This window comes from Podarcis vaucheri, assembly GCF_965113315.1.
Source record: "Podarcis vaucheri genome assembly, chromosome: 15".
Lineage (NCBI taxonomy): Eukaryota > Metazoa > Chordata > Lepidosauria > Squamata > Lacertidae > Podarcis > Podarcis vaucheri.
This window is the reverse complement of record NC_138753.1, coordinates 43,332,564-43,349,670: the sequence shown is the minus strand read 5'-3', so window position 1 is coordinate 43,349,670 and position 17,107 is coordinate 43,332,564. Positions and strand designations below refer to the sequence as shown.

General features: G+C 44.9%; 1 protein-coding gene across 1 annotated transcript in view; it reads left to right on the top strand.

The window, feature by feature from the left end:
* ADAM28 (ADAM metallopeptidase domain 28) overlaps positions 1 to 13,058 on the top strand; it is a 74,891-nt gene extending 61,833 nt beyond the window's left edge. Inside the window, exons 21-25 of the mRNA XM_082200303.1 lie at positions 5,177 to 5,242; positions 6,129 to 6,185; positions 6,714 to 6,791; positions 7,565 to 7,633; positions 9,197 to 13,058. Coding sequence (XP_082056429.1) covers positions 5,177 to 5,242; positions 6,129 to 6,185; positions 6,714 to 6,791; positions 7,565 to 7,633; positions 9,197 to 9,229 — 303 coding nt within the window. The 3' untranslated portion in view covers positions 9,230 to 13,058. The remainder of the gene's footprint in view (positions 1 to 5,176; positions 5,243 to 6,128; positions 6,186 to 6,713; positions 6,792 to 7,564; positions 7,634 to 9,196) is intronic.
* Positions 13,059 to 17,107: the final 4,049 nt, after the last annotated feature.

Below are 17,107 nucleotides of genomic sequence, written 5' to 3'. Positions count from 1 at the left end.
GAGCAAAAAGGGTTTTCTTGTGTGTGTGTGTGTGTGTGTTTCTTTGTGGCTGGTTAGCTGTTTTCCCTGTGTAAAGGTCAGAGGGGGCAGGGTTTCTGTTGAGGCAGGGGATTAGCTGTGGGAGGAGCTTATCAGAGTCTGAAGGGCAGCAGTTGAAGAAGGAGCAAAAAGGGTTTTCTTGTGTGTGTGTGTGTGTGTGTTTCTTTGTGGCTGGTTAGCTGTTTTCCCTGTGTAAAGGTCAGAGGGGGCAGGGTTTCTGTTGAGGCAGGGGATTAGCTGTGGGAGGAGCTTATCAGAGTCTGAAGGGCAGCAGTTGAAGAAGGAGCAAAAAGGGTTTTCTTGTGTGTGTGTATGTTTCTTTGTGGCTGGTTAGCTGTTTTCCCTGTGTAAAGGTCAGAGGGGGCAGGGTTTCTGTTGAGGCAGGGGATTAGCTGTGGGAGGAGCTTATCAGAGTCTGAAGGGCAGCAGTTGAAGAAGGAGCAAAAAGGGTTTTCTTGTGTGTGTGTGTTTCTTTGTGGCGCGCGCAGTTATACCCATCTTTTAGATTTAGGGGAGCTAGTCTCAAACGTTTGTTGGGGGAGACCTAGGTTTTTTTGTGTGTGGGGGGGAAGTTATTTGTCCTGTCCTCAAGCTTTTTATGATGGAGGACCTCTGTAGCCACCCCCAACGACACGATCTCAAGATGGAAGGGGAGGGAACAGCTGCAGTCGCCTGCGATTCCTGCGCAATGTTTGCCATCTTGCCAAAGGTTGCAGGCAGCTTTACTTGCAGCAATTGCATGTTGATTGCCCTTTTAAAAGACAAAGTCCAGCAACTGGAGGAACGTGTAGCTACGCTCCAAAGAATTAGAGAGCTGGAGCTCTTCTTGGAAGCAACAGAGCACACCGTCTCCACCAGGGAGGAGACAGGGGACTCCCCTGAGAAGGAGGCTAGTTCACCAACACAGGAGCCAGATATATGGAGAAACGTGACTCAAAGAAGTAGGAGGCCCAGGGTTCACTCTGATTGTTTAGAAATACACAATCGCTTTGAGGTCCTCTCCCCTAGCATGGAAGACGAAGAGCAGACTCCATTTGAGGATCTCTCCCTCATTACAGTCGATCAGGTATATGAAGACGAGCAGCAAAGTCAGTCCTCAGGGAATGTGCAGGCGACCTTGGAACGGACAGCTCACGGAAGAACCCCGACCAAACCCAAGAGGAGGCGTGTAGTGGTGATAGGGGATTCCCTACTGAGGGGAACAGAAGCAGTGATTTGTGGGCCTGACAAGATGTCTCGGGAAGTGTGCTGTCTCCCCGGGGCTAAGATCCAAGATGTAACTGAACGACTGCAAGGAATCATAAAACCCACTGACGAATACCCCTTCCTCTTGGTTCATGTGGGAACCAATGACACTGCAAGCAATAGCCTCCAGAAGATCAAAAGAGACTACGAGGCTCTCGGCAGGAAATTGAAGCAACTAAATGCACAAATTGTCATCTCGTCTGTCCTCCCAGTTGAACGACGTGGCCCAGGGAGAGAGGGGAAAATAGTGGAAGTGAACAGCTGGCTTCGCAAATGGTGTAAACAGGAACGGTTTGGATTCTTAGATCACGGACTGCAGTTTCTTGAAGATGGACTTCTGGCAAGTGATGGGCTGCACCTCACAACGGTTGGGAGAAATGTTTTTGCCAAAAATCTCAGAAACCTCATCAGGAGGGCTTTAAACTGACTAATGTGGGGGAGGGAGACAGTGCTCCTGAAGGTAGGAGTCTATCAATTAATGAAGATGATCATCCAAATGTCATAGACCAAATGGAGCAAACAGCACGCGGACCTAGTGGAGGGAGGAAAAAATCCTTAAATAAGAGACACGGGGGAATGATTAATGGACTTCAATATCTGTACACTAATGCGCAAAGCATGGGAAATAAACAAGATGAGCTTGAGCTCTTGGTACAGCAAACTAAATATGACATAATAGGCATCACTGAAACCTGGTGGGATAAGTCCCACGATTGGAATGTAATAATGGAGGGATACAATCTATTTCAGAGAAACAGACCAGACAAGAAAGGAGGAGGAGTGGCGTTGTATGTCAGGGGTGTGTATACCTGTGAAGAGATCCAAGATTTAGAACCTCAAAGCCAAAGTGAGAGCATTTGGGTCAAAATTAAGGGAGAGAAGAATAACAGAGACCTCATTGTGGGAGTTTACTATAGATCCCCAAGCCAAACGGAGGACATAGATGATGCCTTCCTGGAACAGATGGCCAAGCATGCAAAAGGAAGGGAGATAGTAGTAATGGGGGACTTCAATTACCCGGATATTTGTTGGACGTCAAACTCAGCCAAGAGCATAAGGTCAAACAGATTCCTCACTGGCCTTGCAGACAACTTCATTGTCCAGAAAGTGGGAGAAGCAACAAGAGGAACAGCCATTTTAGACCTGGTCCTAACCAATGTTGATGACCTGGTTAGTGGGGTAGATGTGGAAGGATCATTAGGTGCGAGTGATCATGCTCTTCTGAAGTTTACTATACAGTGGAAAGGAGCAGCCAAGCATACTAGGACTCAATTTCTTGACTTTAAGAAAGCCGACTTCATAAAACTTAGGGAAGTGCTGGGTGAGATCCCATGGACAGCAATACTAAAAGGAAAGGGAGTTCATGATGGCTGGGAGTTTGTTAAGACGGAGATAGTAAAAGCACAACGTCAGGCAATACCAATGAGACGAAAACATGGAAGGTGCCTAAAGAAACCAGGGTGGCTATCTAAAGAACTTTTAACTGAATTAAGATTAAAAAAGGATGTGTACAAAAAATGGAAAAGGGGGGAAACCACCAAAGAGGAATTCAAACAAATAGCCAGCACGTGTAGACACAAAGTCAGAAAAGCTAAAGCACAGAATGAACTCAGGCTTGCTAGAGAGGTTAAAAGCAACAAAAAAGGCTTTTATGGGTATGTTCGTAGCAAAAGGAATAACAAAGAAACAGTGGGGTCACTCAGAGGAGAAGATGGTGAAATGCAAACAGGGGACACAGAAAGGGCTGAACTCCTCAATGCCTTCTTTGCCTCAGTCTTCTCTGATAAAGAAGACAATGCCCGACCTGAAGAATTTGAAGCAAATGATTCAGCAAAGGAAACACAGCCCAGAATAACTAAGGAGATAGTACAAGAATATTTGGCTAGATTAGATGTATTCAAGTCTCCAGGGCCAGATGAACTGCATCCAAGAGTATTAAAAGAACTGGCAGATGTGATCTCAGAACCACTGGCAGTCATCTTTGAGAATTCCTGGAGAACAGGCGAAGTCCCGGCAGACTGGAGGAGGGCAAATGTTGTTCCTATTTTCAAAAAGGGGGAAAGAGAGGACCCAAATAATTACCGTCCAGTCAGTCTGACATCAATAGCAGGGAAGATTCTGGAGCAGATCATTAAGCAAACAGTCTGTGAGCACCTAGAAAGGAATGCTGTGATCACCAATAGTCAGCATGGATTTCTGAAAAATAAGTCATGTCAGACTAACCTGATCTCGTTTTTTGACAGAATTACAAGCCTGGTAGATGAAGGGAACGCAGTGGATGTAGCCTACCTTGATTTCAGCAAAGCATTTGACAAGGTGCCCCATGATATTCTTGTAAAGAAGCTGGTAAAATGCGGTCTTGACTATGCTACCACTCAGTGGATTTGTAACTGGCTGACTGACCGAACCCAAAGGGTGCTCATCAATGGTTCCTCTTCATCCTGGAGAAGAGTGACTAGTGGGGTGCCACAGGGTTCTGTCTTGGGCCCGGTCTTATTCAACATCTTTATCAACGACTTGGATGATGGACTCAAGGGCATCCTGATCAAATATGCAGATGACACCAAACTGGGAGGGGTGGCTAACACCCCAGAGGACAGGATCACACTTCAAAACGACCTTGACAGATTAGAGAACTGGGCAAAAACAAACAAGATGAATTTTAACAGGGAGAAATGTAAAGTATTGCACTTGGGCAAAAAAAATGAGAGGCACAAATACAAGATGGGTGACACCTGGCTTGAGAGCAGTACATGTGAAAAGGATCTAGGAGTCTTGGTTGACCACAAACTTGACATGAGCCAACAGTGTGACGCGGCAGCTAAAAAAGCCAATGCAATTCTGGGCTGCATCAATAGGAGTATAGCATCTAGATCAAGGGAAGTAATAGTGCCACTGTATTCTGCTCTGGTCAGACCACACCTGGAGTACTGTGTCCAGTTCTGGGCACCACAATTCAAGAAGGACACTGACAAACTGGAACGTGTCCAGAAGAGGGCAACCAAAATGGTCAAAGGCCTGGAAACGATGCCTTATGAGGAACGGCTAAGGGAGCTGGGCATGTTTAGCCTGGAGAAGAGGAGGTTAAGGGGTGATATGATAGCCATGTTCAAATATATAAAAGGATGTCACATAGAGGAGGGAGAAAGGTTGTTTTCTACTGCTCCAGAGAAGCGGACACGGAGCAATGGATCCAAACTACAAGAAAGAAGATTCCACCTAAACATTCGGAAGAACTTCCTGACAGTAAGAGCTGTTCGACAGTGGAATTTGCTGCCAAGGAGTGTGGTGGAGTCTCCTACTTTGGAGGTCTTTAAGCAGAGGCTTGACAACCATATGTCAGGAGTGCTCTGATGGTGTTTCCTGCTTGGCAGGGGGTTGGACTCGATGGCCCTTGTGGTCTCTTCCAACTCTATGATTCTATGATTCTATGATTCTATGATTCTATGATAATACAAAAATAAAACCAATTAAAAACCAGAAAACATAAAACAATGTACCATATAAAATATCCTAAGATGTTCACCCAACAACACAAATATAAAGGGTGAGTCTTGCCATGCCTCACTGTGTTTATCTTGTATATGTTTTAATTATCTCTGATTTGTATCCAACTAAGTCACACTGAGAGTAGACCCACTGAAATCAATGGACACGACCTGCATAACCATCCACTGATTTCAGTGGATCTGCTCTGAGTTTGTTTTAATTTGATACAACTCATTGACTGTAGCACTTGCACGTCTGCCTTTCAGTCCTGAAAATACCGTCTATATGCTTCTCTAGCATGCTTGTGTAATGTGTGAGATTCATGTGACAACTGAGGATACCTCATTGTTGTTTTGAAAAGCAAAGCTGGCACACTGTTTTAAAAGCTGCTTCCTGCTTTTAGGTCACCTCTTCCAGAGTTCTGCTCCCTCCACCTCCACCCCAAGCAAACAAACCACCAGTTTCTGTTGTAAGTAATATTAAATGAAATAGTTATTCCTTAAAATATGGACCACAACAACACTGGAAACTAGAATGCTTCTGGAATTAATTGTTTGTGAATTGCAGCCTGAACTGACCAGTCAGCACCAGCTGGATTAATGCACATATCAGAATACAGTTGTTCTTTGTATTTTACACTTCTCTGAATTTTGCTCAAGAATGTGCAAATGTGCATATTTTGTGATAAAATAAAATACATTTAGAAATGCATCCTTTGAAAAAATGTTCAAAAATACGCATTGAAGTACACGTTTTCATGTGGGTTTCTAAAAAGAAAATTCACCAGATTAAATGCACAAAGGGGTTGGAACAGAAAGCCTGCTAAATTGTCTCTGACCCAGATTAGATGGTACCATCCTTTCCTCCTAGTAACAGTAAAATCTAAAAAAAACCCCAGCAAATGTAATGCAATATGCAATCTACACAATTATATCCCATCATTCTGACAAGGAAATATATTTATACTAATGGCAATGCTTAAAAAAAGAATGAAAATGATGTCAAAAATTCGCAATACAATTGTATGCATTTCTGGTCAGAAGTAAATTCCACTGCATTTAATGTGACTTGTTTTAGAGTAAACATGTGTACTATTATGTTAGTTACTTTAAAACACACACACAACCACACACAAAAAATTAGCATGTCACAGATAAACATGAGGCAAAAACCTTCCTCCCCAGCATGGTGTTTTTCATGTTCATGGAAAATTTTGTTCTTTTAACTTGGGGAATGTTGAAACGTGTGTCTTTGTGATTTGTTGGGGTTCTAGAAAATAAGGTGGCATGAAACTTTATTCAACTATTCCGCTTTATAGAAACACTAATCAAATGTTGCTTCCTATAATTCCTCAGCAAATTCCAGATGAACCATGCAACCACATATCAACCATGTATCAAAATGCCAGAATGGTAAGTTCCTAAATGACGCAAAAGTTCAGTGTCCCCGGCCTCTTGCACTCTATTCTAAATCATAGTTTCAGCATCCCCTATGGTGTCCCCGAGGCTCTATGCCCAGTGTGACTGAACCAGTTGTGCTCCCCTAAACCCACCTCTGGTTTTATACAGATTTAATTGTTACAGCTTACTGCAAAGAATCCAGGGCATGGTTGTTTGGGGAGATTGCTGAGAATTCTCTGTGAAGAGTGCCCTCTCCTAAAAGAACTGCTGTTTCCAGAGAAAAGGAAATGAATGTTAAATTGGTATAATTCTATGTTGCACACATAAGCCCTGACAACAAGCGCACTTAGCTGGCAATTGCTGCAGACAGCTGAGTCAAATTCTGAGTATGAGCAAAACACAGAAAGCACTTCTCCTGCCTGGTTTTCTGTCCCCTAAAAAATTGTGCCTTCTTCAGATATCCTTGCCTGCTGTCTTGATATCTTTGTTGCTTACTATGCGGAAATGTTTTAGATAATCTCCTGTTTTCTTTTATTCCAGCCAATTGTAAAGCCAAACATTCCTCCACCTCCAATTCCAACTGCCAAGACAGGGTTTTCTTCTGTCAACAGCAATGCAGTAAGTAATTGCTTCAGGATTTTCTCTCTCCTTTCTAACTGAATGCTGGTGCAACTATCACCAGTGTGAATCTTCTTCAGTCAACTAGTTGTCCATTTTCACTTTTTCCCAGAGAGAGAGGCTGCAGTTAGAAAAAATGGCAGAGGTAGTTCAGATGCCATTACCCCCAAAGTTAATGAGGCCCTCTGTTAACTACAGAAGCAGCCTCAAATCCTGATTTCAAATCCTGGTTAAGGGGGAACCTTGGTAAAGGTTGACAGGAAAAAATTCAGACAGATTACAGGTGGAGCCTGCAGTCCTGTGCCTCCCACCCCACCCTGCTTTTTGAATGTGAATTGGTTGTAAATCTCCTTGAGATTTTGGGTTGCATCCAACTAAGTTTTATTCAGGGTAGACTCACTGAAATTAATGAACCTAAGTTAGCCACATCCATTAACTTCAATGGGTCTTCTCTAAGTATGACTGGTATTGTATATACACCACTTTTAAATAAAGTTTCTAAGAAATGCAAATCATCCTCACCCACTGCTTTTAAGACTGCCGTTTGTTTTTACCTTATTTTGTACTGTGCTGATTTTGTGCACTTTTGCAGAAGGCAGGATAAATCTTCATTATGATTAATATCATATTTATTTATTCATTGCGTTAATATTAATTGGAATTGGAATTTTCAAATAAGCTCCAAATAAGCTTCCTGGGTGGGTTGGCTGTGTTGAAGAGAGAAAAGGGGGTGACTGACATCTGATCAGGAAAATGTGGCACTTCTCTTACAGGCAGCAGCAATGACGGCAACGCCTTCTCCCCACTTCAAGCGTAAGACAGCTCCTCCACCTCCGCCCCAGGTAAGGAGCCCCAAGAATCACAAGGAGGATGCTGAGCTGCAGAGTGTCCTCTCGCCCGCTGTTGGAGGCAGGAGGTCTCTGAATGATGGCTGCTGGGAGCAGCAGGTTGGGAGTGTGCTCTTGGGCTCAGGTCCTGCTTCTGGGCGTCCCCTAGCTTGGCCACTGCAAGGACAGCTTGCTGGGCAAGAAGGACTCTGTGGCCTCATCTCTCAGGGGAAGACCCAGCAGCCATTTTCTTCATTCCTGTGGCAATGTGCTCAACCATAACCTTTTGTTCCCTGAGGCAAAAAACGTGAGGGAAGGAAGCCATTTGGGGAGCGTAGGGCAGGCTATGCAGGCCTGCAAGCAGAACCTGAGCACAACCGCACTCTCCCCACTGCAATTCCCAGCAGATGTTGTTGAGAGCCACGGTGCCCCAACAGTGTGCATAGGACACAGCCGTTGTGGCTAATAGCTGTCTAGTTTTCTTTTAAAGCCATCCAAGTTTGTGACCATCCCTACCTCTTGTTCAAGGGAGAAAGGCAGGAATAATTTGAGGATGTGGCACACCACAAAAATGGATGGTGGAGATGTATACATACATACAGGCCCCACTTACTGAGCACAATGTGTTTCCTACAAATCATTCAGTCTGCAAGTGTTTACATGAGTCCACTATTTCTACGTATAAAGGTAAAGGTACCCCTGAGCATTAGGTCCAGTTGTGGCCGCCTCTGGGGTTGCGGCGCTCATCTCGCTTTACTGGCAGAGGGAGCAGGCATACAGCTTGTGTGGCCAGCATGACTAAGCCGCCTCTGGTGAACCAGAGCAGCACACGGAAACGCCATTTACCTTCCCGCCAGAGCGGTACTTATTCATCTACTTGCACTTTGACGTGCTTTCGAACTGCTAGGTTGGCAGGAGCAGGGACCGAGCAACGGGAGCTCACCCCGTCGCGGGGATTGAAACTGCCGACCTTCTTATCGGCAAGTCCTAGGCTCTGTGGTTTAACCCAAAGCGCCACCCGCACCCCATCATTTCTACGTATACCTATGGGGAAATTTCTAATGTGTTCCTGACCATGGAATTTTGACCCCGCCCCCCCAAAGCCAAGAAAACCTGGGAAAGCCTAGAAAAAAGGCTCACTAATTTGTCTTATCACTACCCCTCCCTCCCTCCATTCCTCAGCTAACCAACAAAAGGCAAACAAGGAAGTAAAAGGTGCTTTCCGTCTGGATAGCTGAATCTGTGGGATCTGCATGTGTGTACAAATATATCAGAGCAAAGGTGAAGAGCATATATCAATCTACGTAGCCAGAGAAATATGATGGAGGAGTTTTGTTTTTTGTTTTTAAGATGCTATTTTCACACTTCTTGTCAATTTGTATGTATAATGATTTTATTATTGCTTTTATTGGGCTTTTATGCAAGCTGTCTTGAGCACCTCCATTTTTGTATAACTAGCTTAATCAAACTAAAATAGCTAAAAAAATAGGTAGTGTGCTTAGGACTGCGACATGGAGAAACTTGGGAAACTTTTTCTTTTCTTTGACTTCAGCATGCATCTCTTTGCTTTTGTCTTAGGCATTGAAGCCCCCAGGTAACCCCAAGATATGAAGCAAATGAAGGACCAAACCAAATACTGTTCTCCAGTTTCAAGGAACCTTTCCCCCCCATCACCAATCCCCATGGCTTCTCCATCTGTGAAGAAAACAGAACAAGCTTTGCTTTAAAAGGTCTAATGGTTTTGTCTGCAAAAGGAACTGAAGTATTTGTGTTCAGAGTATTGTTGCCTGCAACCCTCCTGACTCTTCAGCAAGTAACTGAAAGGTGCAATATTCAAGCATTTTGCAATGTATCCGTAGTGATAGAATCATGATTTAGGAGATCCTGGTACAAAAGAAACGGTGAACTGAGCCACGTAGTTTTAAGCAATGAAGTTTCTTTCTGGGCCAGTGGTCTCCATGCCAGTTGTGATCGCCCATCACTGCCACCTGTGGACAAGACCTGAGGTTTTTGGAGGCTGCTCAAAGCTTTATGGGATTAGGAGTGGGATTTTTCCCTGACTACTGAACTGCTCATCTTATTTTCGTGGAGTGAGAGCATACCACCATGCCTTGAACAATCCCTCAAAAAACAATGCAGGCTATTAAAATGGGGAAAAGTCAAACTGTTTGACCCTTCTCTCCACCTTGATGCATCCACAAACTTTCACTTTCTCAGGATGCTCAGACTCCAAATCTCTTGTGCTTCACACATTTACTGCAAAACAGCTTCCATAATGTGCAATGGTACTAGTGCTGCCAGCTTCTTTTACCAGCACTGCTCCTGTGCATTTAACAACAGCTTGATCTGCAGGTGACTGTGTTTCTCTCTCAAATGCTGATTCTTTCCATCCAAGCTGCTGTTAAAGGCAGAGGAGCAGGGCAGTTGGCAACCCTAAATGATAGAAGGCATCCTTGTTAGCACTTGCTTAGACTAGAGTTCCATTTTAAATAGTTTATTTATCATAGAGTGTAAACTTAAGAAACACTACTATTCAAATGCTCACATATGCTTTAAGCACTTGATTTGTATGTGGCTGTGAAATAAGTTGGAATACAACAGTATATTCTTTCTTTTTGGGTTAACTCTATGAAAAGGTCAGTAGTGAAATGATTACTGTAGAAATTAGCGGGGGAGCAATGGGATCCAATGTACTTCGTGCAATATAAAAAAAAATCAGGTACACCAACACAACTAGAAGTATAGACTTGTTAGGTCAGAAGAATTACCTTTCACTGTTTTTTGATAAGGATTCTCCATTGCTTGCTCTCTCCTCACACGGAACACTGTGTGCCCGCAGTTTGCTTACTTTTCAGTTAATTCATGTCTCCTTCCCTCTGCATCACCAAAGCAAGCATGATGTGATCATATGCACAGTTGCATCAAGAATCCTTGGGATACATCAGTAACACACCCTGCATTGTAGTGCGGGATGGGATCATATCAGGATTGCTTTTCTGAAGTTTTTTACTGAGAGATATGCACATCGGGACCAGAAAAGTGGTAGACAGAAGATGCATATAAACCAAAACTAATGGTGTGGTTTGATTCTGAAATTAATTACAGATTTTTCTCTGGTTAAATTGGAATTTGGAAAGAGCAGAACTCGGGGCTGGCTGGAACAGAAATGCCACCAGAGCAGGACTTTAGGGCAGGTGACGAGGGTTTGACTCAGCAGAATGAACATGACTGCAGAAGGGCTGGTTTAACCACATTTTGAAGTAAGCACATTACAACGTAAAACCAGGGAACAGTCTAAATTGCCTAACTGGAAAGCTCACCTAGATTCCTTGACCCACAAGCTGTACAGAGCTCTCTGAAGGAAGATCAGGTCGAAAGACTAATCTGCGAAATTAAAGGATACCGCACAAGGCACAGAATCAAAAATCCATAGCACGTGTCTCTTCGTGGACCAGCATTCTCAACCACCTGTTCATGTATTTTGTTACATTCACAGCACAGATAAGACCTCAAAATACTGTATTTCTGATACAGTCTTCAAAACTGAGCACAGTGCTTGTCACCAGGCAAAGAGTACAATCAGAATACTGTGCATACAGAGAGCTGTAAGATGGTCTTTATTTATCAGTAGTTCAGATGCAACCAGAGTTTGGGCCTTAAATACAAGAGTTGTGAATGTGGAGTCATGGTGAGCATTTATGGAAAAGCAGCAGCAGCAGTGGGGAAGGAGTTAACCCTCGCTGCTGCTTTTTTCCCTCTGCAGCCAGCGCCAGAATCAGGGTTGTGCGGACAGTTCCTCCCCACAAGGCACTGAGCAGACAGGGCACAAAACTGAGAAGATCCATTTGGGGGACAGAAAATTTTAGCCTTGCACATGACACCATGTTACCAACTCCCTCTGTAGCCCCTTCTAATCTTAGTATCCCCACTGCTTAGCTCAGAGGTAATAGAGTGGCGAGTGTGTTTGAGAAAGAGAGTGATTCCCTGCAAGTAGAGCAAATAAAGCAAAGAGACAAGCTGGCCACAACATTTCCCCGGGTGTGCTGCTTTTCTGCTTGCAGGGAGTGCTTCGACATGGGGAACACACTCAAATGGCACCTGCCTCCCACCTTCAGCCTCAAGTAGTCCCATCTATTCTGCCATCCCCTCCAGGGCTCTACCACCTCATCCCACTGCTTGTGGACATGAAGCCTTAGAGATCAGGTCTCTTGGCCTGAGGAGAAGGAGCAGGCAGGCAAGAAGAGGGAAAGCAGGGCTAAAGGAATCATTGGGCATCACCATTTCTCCCTTGCGGCTGTCCCTGCCTATAAGCCAGATACACAAATAGAAGATTGCCAAGTTTCAGCTACAAGTCACATTTTTAGAGAGTGATAATGTTTAAACATAAAGATAAAGCCACCGCCCTGTCAACTCTCTACTCTGCTTTTAAAGCTCAGGTGTCTGGGGACAGCATCCCTGCTGCCTTTGCTGATGACACAGCACTATCTCTTGTTTTTCTGTCAAGGACACACTCCAGGCAGGAAAAGGGCTCATGGAAGGTATGGAGCAGACCCACTGTCTTTAGCAGCATATATGGAATCTTCTGCAGTTGTACTCTCAGATGCATCCTCCATGCATTTCAAAGGGGGCAGGTCAAGAAAGATTCTTGCTAGCTCATATCCCTTTTCTCCAGCCATGAGTTTTCTATTGATTATTTCTTCTGTGCTGTGTTTCCCCACCCCACCTTGGTGGAGCTATTTTTTTAATGTACTGTAAGTGATTTTGCGGGATGTGGGTGGCGCTGTGGGTTAAACCACAGAGCCTAGGACTTGCCGATCAGAAGGTCGGCGGTTCAAATCCCTGCCACGGTGTGAGCTCCCGTTGCTCGGTCCCTGCTCCTGCCAACCTAGCAGTTCGAAAGCACGTCAAAGTGCAAGTAGATAAATAGGTACCGCTCCGGCGGGAAGGTAAACGGCGTTTCCGTGTGCTGCTCTGGTTTGCTAGAAGCGGCTTAGTCATGCTGGCCACATGAGGGAGCTGTACGCCGGCTCCCTCGGCCTATAAAGTGAGATGAGTGCTGCAACCCCAGAGTTGGTCACGACTGGACCTAATGGTCAGGGGTCCCTTTACCTTTACTTTTTAAGTGATTTTGCATCTGGTGAATGGAGATTTTGAAATGTTATATTGTTATCTATGGAGAAAGTGTATTTACAAATATATCTGTATTTAAAATGTTATTATATAAAGTCTAAACTTTTCCGGGGGAGACAAAACCCCTGCAGTAGAGTATCTTGTCTATTTATCCATCATTTTATTTTGTTTAAATTGCTTCTTTGCCAATTTACATTTCTGAAAAATGTCTAGGTTTATGACCCTATCTCAGCATGGCAAATAAAGAACATTGCAGAATGTCAAAACAAAACCTTAAGCATGAAAAATAAAATTAATATTGACCCTTAAAGCAGCACAATTAAGGGACACACACAAAACATTCTATATTTTGTTTTCATTTGTAATGTAACAAATGGTGTGGAATACAAATGTGTTATTGTATTGTGGCGATTTGAAGGCCTTATGGTGCTCTAGAACAAACACAACTCAGCCCAGGCTGTTAATTTGTCACAGAACAAGATCTCATTGGGTGGGTGTGCCACTAGGTGAGACGGGAGTCATGCTATTGTGCTATCCTTCCTCTCTGCATTCCCCCACTCACTGCTTTCACTAGGCTGAAGAGGCCTCTCCCCACTTGGGATTCTGAGCATATTGCTGTGACAGTGGAGGCAGAACATGGCCTTCCCCTCCATTATTTTGTCTAATCCTCTTTTAAAACCATCCAAGTTGGTGCCCATCGCTGCTTGTGGGAGTGAATCCCATAGTTTAACCAAACACTGTGTAGGAGAAGTACAGTGGACCCTCTAGTTACATACCGCTCTGGATACGTAACTTTCGGATTACGAATGCAGCAAACCCGGAAGTGTATACTTCCATGTTTCACCACACTTGCATGTGCAGAAATGCTCAATCGCACTGCGCACATGTGCAGAAGGAGGACTTCTGCCTATGGACTTTTTGGGTTGCAGATGAACAGGGCCGTCTTAAGCATATCCAGTGCCATGGTGCAAAGCTTCCTCTGGCGCCCCCCGTTTCCCAGTAGTGGCTGGAGGGTGGCTCCTTTGGCAGAGGCTGGGCACGGCACCTCCCGGCTCAACTGGCCGCTTTGTGCTGTGGTGGCCATGGCAGGCGGAGGCTCCAGGTACGGCGCTGCTTTGGCGCGGCATGGCAGAGGCAGGCAAGGGTGGCGAGCTGATGCTGGGAGCCACCGCATCCAGCCTCCGCCTCTTCCCTGGCGCCCCACGCCACTAGCCTCTATGGGCAAGACGCCCCTGTGGATGGATCCCCAGAACGAATTTAATTTGTATCTGGAGTATCCAATGCACTTTCTTTTGTGTGTCCTGGATCTTGACCAGCTTCGCTGGGTGTCACAAGTTCTAGTGTTAAGAGAGAGGGAGAAAATGCTTAACTCTGTCCACGTTCTCCACACCACGCACAACTGTGTATGGAACAATTAAAACCATTTCAACATATATAAAACATGTTTAACAATTCCATTTAAAAAAACAATTCAAACAAGTTCAACACAGATTCAGACAGACAAAATGTCCACTTAAAAGACTTGATGGAAAAGGAAGATCTTCATTAGGTTCCCAAAATGGTGCTGATAATGGTGCCCATTGAATGCGTAGTGGGCAGGGGTTCTAAAGGGTGGGTGCCACCACACTAAAGACCCACTTTATATATCACACAGAATGGTCTCCCCTGATGAGATGGCATCTGCAGGAGGTCTTCTCTTGCAGGACACAGTGATTGGTTGGGTGTATAGAGGGTGGGGCAATCTTTCAAGTGTCTTTCAAATTTTGATGGTACTCAAACTCCCATCAGCTGCAGCCAACTTGGCCAATATTCAAGAATGATGGGATATTTAGTCCAATGACATCTAAAGGGCCCTATTCCTGCTTCAGGTGGTATAGTGGACAGCAACTACTAATAAAGAGTGCAGAGGTTGAAACCATTATTCAGTGTTCTCCTTGTTAAAATAGAATAGATGACACATGTCTCACAGTACTGAACAACTCTCCCTTTTTAATAATAACAACATGGGGGGGGGAGAGAGAAAGAGATCAGGATTGGGATGGCAGGACTCTCCTCACTGCACTGCAGTCCCAACAAAAATCACACACCCCTTTCCTGCAGGGCCAGATTAAAGTGATGGGGGCGGGGCTTTCCTGTTCATTGCCGTGCCCCACCTAGACTTTAGGTCAAAACAGTACTTCAGAACTGTACACCTGTGTATCTGCAAAGCAGCCCTGACATCTACTGTTTAAAATCTACAACTACCGGTACATTCCAAAAAGAGATGTAGCATTTTCATATTACTTTTTCTTCTGGGTGAAAAGAGCTGTGAGCAACTCAAATGCTGGAATGAAGCATGAAGTGCAGAAGACACGGGACAGACGAAAAAACCTAAACTATATGGAATGTGTTCCACCAAGATGTAGTCACCAGTTTGGATTGTCTATAAATGGATCATTAGACAGATCCATGGGGGATAAGGCTACCATTGACTACTAGTCGCAATGGCTATCTTCTACTTCCACTGTTGGAGGCACCATGCCTCTGAATGCCACCTCAAACAATCAGTTATTATATGGTCACAGACCTGCTAAGCAGAATACTGGTCACTGGGAATTGCAGGTGGGGAGAGCCCTGCTGCACTCACTTCCTGCTTGGGGGCAACCCATAGGTACATGGTTGGCCGCTGGACCATCTTCTTATATTCTTATGGATGTAGCTAAACAGAGCTCCCCACTAGCCATGTGAATCCTGCCAAGAGAGGCTCAATAAACTTTTTTCAGTTGACATCCAGAGACTTGGAGGTTTTTAAGCAAAGGCTGAATGGCCATCTGTCATGGATGCTTAGCTGAGTTTCCTGCATTTCATGGGGTTGGACTAGATGGCCCTTGGCATTCCTTCCAACACTACAATTCCGTGATTCTATGATTTTATGACTGCAAGGGAAAGGGAGGGGTGCAAGTGCCAAGACCCTGGCAGGCCACGGGACATGATTGGTGGGGATTGTTCAGCCGGGCAAGTCACATGTTGTGTGGGCCTGCCTTAGGCATCTTCATATGTTTTGCCACTACTCTGCAGCCTTCCCAGCTGCCCGAGCTTCCTGATCTGATAAAGTCCATGGGAGGAATTACCTCTTGATGGCATCCCATGGGCTTTAACTGAACCCTGGGCACCTGGAAAGCTCTTGACAAGCAACAGCATAGAACTGAAGCCCTCTGCTCCCAGTCAGTTAGGCAGATGCTGCTGGACCACAACTCCCATCATCCTGAATCATAGGCCACGCTGTCTGGGGCTGAGAGGTGTTGTAGTTCAACAACATCTGGAGGCTACAGGCTCCCTACTCATGTTCTAGTGCAGGGGTCAGCAACCTTTGGGGATTGGTCCACCATCCCTCAGACCACCATCCGTCAGACCATGTGGTGGGCCAGACTAGATTTTGATGGGGGGGGAGAACGAATTCCTATGCCCCACAAATAACCCAGAGATGCAATTTGAATAAAAGCACACATTCTACTCATGTAAAAACACCAGGCAGGCCCCACAAATAACCCAGAGATGCATTTTAAATAAAAGGACACATTCTGCTCATGTAAAAACACAGATTCCCGGACTGTCCGCAGGCCGGATTTAGAAGGCGATTGGGCCACATCTGGCCTTTGGGCCTTCGGTTGCCTACCCCTGATCTAGTGTCTACATTTCACCTTTTTCTGCATCATGACCACAAGGTGGAGCAAGAGGATGACACCAACACAGCCTGCAAGGAATCTCACCCACCTACACCAATTTTGCATTACAGTAACAGCCTGCCTCTTGTCTGACAAGACTTCACTTACTCTTAACTAATTATGAATCTTGGTACATTTCCTGTTGGAGACATGTGCATTAACCATGACAGCTTTAACCTAAAAGCACAGAAGTCTCAGACAGTCTGGCACCAAAAGCAATCAATAGGTAAAGCCCATTTCTTCCAATAATGCATCACCACAGGAATTATACGTGCAGGAAGACCGGGGCAAAGAGGGAGCTGTGATCTTGCATCTTTTCATAAACTTAACCTGGGCTCCAGACTATCTGACTGACTGCAGAGTTCAGAAGGGAAGAAGGCTGAGTAAAGATGGCAAGAACTTTGGCAGGGGGCTGGGGGCTGAAGCCAATATGTGTGTGGGGGGGGGATTTGATTCAGTTTGCATTTAAAGGTGAACCAATTTAATTGACACTTTCTGATAGAATGCGATGTTGCAGGGGATATTTTTCAGGCCAAGGGCCACGTTACCTTCTGGGCAACTTTTGAGGACCACCTGCCAATGGTGGACAGGGCTAGATGCATAAATAGATTGGCAGAAGAGTGGTGGGAGGCACCATCTGGGGAGGCCCCAAGGA